Here is a 7474-nt window from a genome sequence, read left to right as displayed (position 1 = left end):
CACGATTGCTAATGTCACCGTCTGTGTGCAGTGTGCTAAGAAGAACTACATTCTTGTTTTTCTTTGGGAGGTAGGAAACTAGAATGGTGGTAGGCATGAAGGCAAACTTTGAGGAGAAGACCTCTCTCTCCTTTGACGCAAGCAGTGCAGGTGGGAGCTCAGGCTTGTTCTTTTGAACTGTACCAACCATGGTGATCTTCCTCTTCAGGAGCTGCTGTCCGAGTTCATAAGAGGTGGAGAAATTGTCACGTCACATCGTGACCCCTCAGTCCCTCTGTCACATCCAGCACAACTCACATCCCCTGGTTCTTCTCTGGGCATCCACTGGTTGGATTCCCAGTATAGACTTGCATTTTTCAAGCATAGCTTTATTTGGCATCGCAAGCCACCCATGACTTGATGCCATATTTTACTGGCTTGCTGGGCCAAACCCTCCTGATTTGTCATCTCCAGGATTATTTTTTCTATTGCTGGTGTGATAAACAGGTACAATGTAGAGACAATGTCATGGGCATGAGAAACGGCATACCTTGTGGGTCCTGGGGTCATCTTTATGACGCTCATAGCTTCAGCACAAACAGAATTCGGGGTCCTGTTATCTGCAACACCTTTATAACCTCTGGAAATAAACAGGTGGTCTTCTGCAGTCTGAGATTTGCCTTGTTTACTTCTGCTACTGATTGATCTGAGACACAACTAAAACATTGCAACATTCTGTGGTTTGTAAATAACTCTGTGACCTTGATTTCAGCTCTATTGGCCTCACGGGTCATTTTGACCCGAAGACCACCTTTGTACATTTTTTTGTACAGCTTACATGGAAATGTGAATAAAAGCAACATTTCACTTTTTCTACTGTTGGGGCCAATCTAGGAAAAGTCATTAAATTTCAAGTTAAAAAAATAGCATTTTGTGGTTTTTTGGGGGGGTTTTAACACAGTGACGGGTCATTTTGACCCGAAGACAACAGGAGGGTTAATATCACTGAAAAGAGGTTTATCAAAATGAGAAACCTTTCCTTTTTAGGGATAAAGCAGATTTGTGTAACATGTTAAATTGTACATTTATGTGTTTGTGTCTTTTTTACAGAAAATCATCGAACAAAGTAAACTACAACCCTACAGTAATTTAACCACCATGCCTTTTATGGGAAGTTTGTCTTCACACTTTTTTCTGACTCTTCTGTCTTGTCTGCTTTATCTTAACCCCTCACTGGCTTATTCACTAAAAAACTGTAGCATTGATTATCAGAGGAATCCCACTGATTGTGCTTCATTGGACTGTCAAAACAGGAAACTTTTGACTGTCCCTGATGACATCCCCAAAGATGCTGTTTCAATACAACTCAGCAGCAATCTGCTCGAGAAGATTACCAAAAAAGATTTTGGTGGGATGGTCAAGCTGAGAGTTCTGAATCTAGCTCTTAACCGTATTGCTCATGTGGATATTGGATCTTTCATTGAGTTGGTGACACTGAAAACGCTCCTCATGCACCAGAACATGCTAAAAAATCTGACGAGTAACATTTTTCAGGGCTTGTCCAACCTTACTGTGCTTAACTTAAGTGGAAATGAGATAAGGTTTATTCATGCCTCGGCCTTCCAGTTCCTAACTAGTTTACAGTCTCTGGATTTAGGTTCTAATATGCTCCAACAAGTCACTGACATTCAGCCTGTCCTCCAGCTCTCACAAATAGAGCTGCTTCATCTTAGTTCCAATAAATTGTCTTCCTTTCAGACTAACGATTTGCTACTTAATGTGTCCTCAAGTCTTAGACTGTTGGATGTTTCTTTTAATGATCTGGAGAAGTTCAGCATCACGACACCAATCTTTCCTTATCTTCAGATGATAGATCTTTCTCAGTGTGGACGCAGTTCAGGCCTGAAATGGGAAATACCTGACAAGACGTTACTGAGGAACATCACACAGCTGTTTTTAAGTCAACCTTGGTTTTCCTTTGAAGAGATCCAAAAAGTCCTGCAAAGTCTCGACTCACTGACGCATCTGAGACTGAATTACATGGACGAGTGGATTAATAAAGGACTGTTAGCTGCAGTGTGCAAAATACCGACACTGAGGAGGCTGGATATGTATTTGAACAATCTTAGCAATTTTACTGTCGAGCTTTCACTTTGCTCTGAGCTCAGGGAGCTTGACTTGTCCCTCACGCACATAACTGAACTGTCAAAAGGCTCGATACAATCAATGAAGAAACTGCAGTCCCTGAATTTGGAGATCAACTTGCTCACCAAGGTTCCACCTGACATTAGAAACCTTGCCTCCCTTGAGATCTTGAATATGAATGACAATATTATCTTTGAATTGACCTGTGACGATTTTGTGAACACAAAACATCTTACAGAGCTTTCCCTAAACTTCAACCATATTACCAAACTGGACAGGTGTGTCTTTGAAAATCTTTCTAATCTAAAGCTTTTAGATCTTAGTAAAAATCTGCTGTGGACATTTGGAGATGCCTTCAAAACTGCACTGCCGAAGCTTGAGGTTTTGTATATAAGCCAAAACTATATAAATATTCTGGAAAGGGGAGATTTTCAAGGTTTACAGTCCTTAAAATATCTGAATACGGTGGCAGATAATATTGGAAGGGTGACAAGTAGAAGTTTTGATGGACTGAAGAACCTGGAAACTCTTGTTGTATCTCTTGCCCTCGAATATGAACCTGACTTCACAGAATTACTGCACTTGGAAAGTCTTACAATCTATTTCAATATTGATGACACTTTGAAAAGCTCTCATCAGAACAATTATAAAGACTTCAAACACATCAACTTAAAATGTTTGAAAAGCTTTACAGTAATCTGCAGTGGCTTTCACTATGGCTTTCCTCTCGATGTACCAGTGGAATTGTTCCAGGCTATGAAAGATTTAGAAGATTTCACAGCAGTGAATGTGTACATTCAAGCCCCAAATGTGGACACATTTCAGTCCAATAACCAGCTCAAGAGTCTGACATTTGCAAAAACGGATTTGTCAGATTTGGATCCTGAACTGTTTCAATCAATCCCAAACCTGCAGGTGCTAAATTTTTCAGCGTGTATGCTCACTTCTTTGGATTTTCTGGTGCAGGCCAACCTTGTTGAACTCAGATATCTTAAACTGAGTGACAATGAGATTGCTGTGATCAATGAGACAGTCTTCCAGTTTCTCCCTGCTCTAACATACTTGGACCTGGAGAATAACCCATTCACCTGTGATTGCTCAAATGCTGACTTCATCCACTGGGTAAAAACCAACAAGCAAACACAGGTTGTAAACGCTCATCAGTATGCATGCGCCTTTCCTGTGGCCGCACGAGGAACCATGTTACTAGACTTTGATATCCAGTCCTGTTGGGTGCAAGGCAGCTTCCTCTGCTTCATTTCTAGTTCTTGTCTTGTTGTTGCAACTCTCCTGACATCCTTCATCTACCACTTCCTGAGGTGGCAGCTAGCTTATGCCATCCATCTCTTCCGAGCATTCCTTTACGACAGCAGAAAAAGGAAGAAGGCATGTCCTCATCAGTTTGATGCCTTTGTCTCTTACAATGTCCATGATGAGGACTGGGTTTATCGAGAGATGCTTCCAGTTCTGGAGGGAGAGCAGGGGTGGAGACTCTGTCTGCACCACAGAGACTTCCAGCCAGGTACACCCTGTTCTGTTTGTTTATGATACAAAACAATGGATGTTCGTAGACTTTGTATTGGCAGATATATGCTTCAAAATATGCAGAACCTGTCAGCTTTTGGGTTTCCATTTGTAGGCAGTTTGTAGACGGAGTAGAATTGAGTTAAATTTCAGTGGGCTTTGGTTTGGAAATAAGAGGTATGTGTGGAGATCAAATTAGGGAGAAAACTTAAATTCAGTGTCAAATCTATCAAGCATCGTCTGAAGACAAGTTAACTTTGCTTTCTACAATCACTTTGAATTTGTAAGAAATCTCTGCCTGTATATCTGTTGTCTACACTGAAGGCCACAAAGCATTCAAACTTTGCTTCATGTTGGACAGGTTTTAATATATATTATATATTAGAGGGAAACTGTTTTCAACAGCAGGTGCCCTTGTTGTTCCACCAGGCATTTATATTTGACCTTTGACCTTTGTTTTACTCTTATCTGCTTCCTGTCAGACACAAAAGTGGGTAGTGAATGCAAAGCTCCAGATGCTATTTATTTTCTGCTTGGTTTCACATCCCCTGTCCCAGCTCACAGTATCTGTGTGTCAGGCATTGACTGATGTGATGATGTTCACTTTATTAAGCACGCTTCACTGGTTTTGATGTGGTTTTCTGTCTGAAACCCAAACTTGATGCACTTGTTTTGTACTTCTCAGTTTTAAAGGTCCTTTCTATCGTAGACAGCAACCTTGTGACAGAAATATTGGAGTCGGTTTCAAAAGGATTCTAAAAGCAGCAGTGAACTGTGCCCCAACCTCCAATAAAGAGAGATATGTAGAATCGCTCAGCATTAGGACTCTTTCAGTGTCTTTTCTTTATTACTTTCTACAGTTCAGAGCAAAACTCAAGATGTCAGCTGATGTGTGTGACAGATTATTTCATTACTTTTTAGATGATAACAGTCTTTGCAGTGCTCTTTTTGTGTTTCGGCTGACTGGTTTTCAGTTGAGAAACCAGTGAAATGCAGCTGATACACTTCGTGTAATGTGTCCACAGGTAAACCCATCATAGAGAACATCACAGATGCTATCTATGGCAGCAGGAAGACCATCTGTGTGATTAGCCGTCCCTACCTGCAGAGCGAGTGGTGCTCTAGAGAGATCCAGATGGCCAGGTGGGGGTGCTGTCTTCTATCATTCTGTCTATTTTGACAGATGTACAGAAAAAAAAGCTCTGTTTACATGACATCTCTATTAGACTTGTTTCTTTGGATAAAAATAACTCTCTGTCATATTTGCTGAAACTGTCACAAAGCCCCGACAGCTGATAGAAGTAAATGAGACAAATGACCAGTGGAAAAACATAAAAGGAAGTTCCAATGCCACTAATTCAGTTTGCAAGAATCCACTTTGCATGAATTCAAGAAAGCAGTGATGTTCTTTTAAATGAGAGGCATCACGTGCGATTATTCAGTTAATTTCAAATGAGAAGTGAGAGTTAGGCTGGGCGGTGGTACGGTAGGTGATCACAGTCCCAAGAGACTTGATGCTTGTGTGCACAAGTAAAGAGCATGACCTGCTCTCACATAAGATATATCCATCTTCTGGGTTGGGGGTGTCAAAGTTTTTATGGCATTTGGGTATTCAACATGTACAACACTTTATTTTATTTTATAAGAAAGTGATCAAAGAAAGTTTAACCTTGACTTCCCAAGACAACCTGATCATTCATATCAAATATGAATAATGGCCTGAGAAATTATTTAAACATGTAATGCTTACAAGGAAACTGACCATGTAGAAGAGACATTTTGTCAACTTGACATGTATAATTCTTGAAGAAACTAAAGCCACTCCAATGTATTACTTATGAAAACAAATACACGCTGCCTAATAGTATCTGTAGTCACACTATTCTAGAATTCTATTAAATAATATGACATAGAAGAAATGTTGATCACTGATTGATTCATTGCTGAATGATACAAGCTGTGTAATGATATTGTTTCTCTGTCCTTTATCTTGCTGCAGTTTCCGTCTGTTTGATGAGCAGAAGGACGTGTTGATTCTGCTGTTTCTGGAGGAGATCCCTTCTCATCAGCTCTCTCCATACTACCGCATGAGGAAACTGGTGAAAAAGCGTACCTACCTAAGCTGGCCTCAGGCCGCACAACACCCTGGAGTCTTCTGGCAAAACCTCCAGAGAGCTTTGCAAACGGAGGAAGTTGTCACTGAGAACGAAGACCAGCTGACTGGACCAAGAGGATGCTGAAAAACTAATGTTAGGAGACTGAAAGGGGAATAACAAAAAGTTGATCAATCTCCTCATTTTCCTAAGGTTTAATGCACATGGTGTAAATTATAATCCTCCAAAAACTGATCAAATGTGTTTTTATGATTTTTGTGAGAAATGATTAAGAATCAAATAGGAGGTTTTAAAATCCGAAGAGCAGAGCATCTTTACAAAAAAGTTCCCAGCTTTAATAATTATGCAATTTATGGACGAATCGTAAATACTGACACCAACCATTCCTTGTGACTTTGTGTAGTTGTTGCGGCTGTCTTTTTGTATGTTCAGTCGCTAAGAAACTTAAAAGCCCATTTGTGACGCGTCCAAGAAATCCAAGTGTCCATTATCCATTTAAGGTGTTTATTGTAACAAAAATCCAAACTGTGGTCAACGAGCAGATGAAGCAAAGGGAAAAAATGATATCTTTCAATAAATAATAATGATCATAATAACGGCGAGATTATAAAGTAGAGTGACGTCTAATGACGGTCATTTGAGCTTCTAGTTCTCTTTCTTTGTGTCTCAAAACTCCCGCCACCACACACAATAGGTAACATAAAATAACCACACCCCTGGCTGTGTCACGCAATGACGTCATTAACACAATGACGTAAAACCTATAAAAGCAAACAAGCAAAAGGTATACTTTGGCTTCTACAGTAGTTATACTACAAAGTTGTAGCTTAATCTATCAAATTGTGTGTAAATAGAGCAGAAATGAAAGAAGATGTTGACTATCAAAATGTCTGTCAGCTGCGACCTCTGAGGGGCAGGAGAGGTTGCCATGGTGACGTTAAGTGCAACATTCTCTCTCCCTCAGACTAAAGAGTCACCCACATTTTGTCTCAAACCACAGCTATTTCAGGAAAACCTGTAACTCTGACTGACAGAATGTACCAACGTGAGCATCACATGGCTTTACCTTGAAAATTGTGTATTCATTGTGTAAAATGTAGATATACAATCGCGTTAAAAGCAACCCTGCTCTCATTTTGCACTGGACATTACTGGAGGCATCCAGCTCTACTGTTATAATGATGATTATTATTTCTATTATTGTACGACATGAACATATATTTGAGCAATGTCATACTAAGTGTTGTTAGGACATTTATACTTGTGAAATTTTAGTTGACCACTGCCATACAAATAATTGTGATTAATGATTAAATTGTATTTCTCTGTTCATTTTCACATCACTATTATACTGTATTAGAAATTTACTAAGGAATGAATAATTCACAGAACCATCATAAGGAATCATTGACATGTAAAATAAATAAAAAATGGACCTGTGGAAATGTGAAATATCTGTTAGTTTCAACCATCTGCTTTCATACAGGAGAATAAAAGAGACAATCCATCCAGCCAGCCATTTTCTATACCTGCTTAATACATTTCAGGCCCGCGCAGGGGGGACTGCAGCCTTTCCCAGCTGCCATTGAGCGAGAGGCAGGGTACAACCTGGACAGCTCGCCACTCCATCACAGAGACATGGTCAAGATTATCTCAAATCACTGCAATTATTTGACAAATTGTCATTTGTAACAGGCCTAATGACTGTTATG

At 39.9% G+C, this 7474-nt stretch overlaps 1 protein-coding gene across 2 annotated transcripts; it reads left to right on the top strand.

Moving 5' to 3' along the window:
• The first annotated feature begins 1137 nt into the window (after nt 1–1137).
• On the top strand, nt 1138–5888 carry LOC142367435 (uncharacterized). 2 transcript variants are annotated; one of them, XM_075449407.1, is made up of 4 exons: nt 1138–2738; nt 2823–3646; nt 4674–4791; nt 5648–5888. In XM_075449407.1, exons 1-4 carry the CDS (start codon nt 1138–1140, stop codon nt 5886–5888), a joined length of 2784 nt encoding a protein of 927 aa, XP_075305522.1. The 2 variants fall into 2 exon arrangements, with proteins under 2 accessions (XP_075305522.1, XP_075305521.1); XM_075449406.1 differs by having other exon boundaries at nt 1138–3646.
• Nucleotides 5889–7474: the final 1586 nt, after the last annotated feature.

The sequence above is a fragment of the Odontesthes bonariensis genome, chromosome 18, assembly GCF_027942865.1.
Source record: "Odontesthes bonariensis isolate fOdoBon6 chromosome 18, fOdoBon6.hap1, whole genome shotgun sequence".
Classification (NCBI taxonomy): domain Eukaryota; kingdom Metazoa; phylum Chordata; class Actinopteri; order Atheriniformes; family Atherinopsidae; genus Odontesthes; species Odontesthes bonariensis.
The sequence above is the reverse complement of the archived record's forward strand: the minus strand, read 5'-3'. Positions and strand labels throughout refer to the sequence as shown.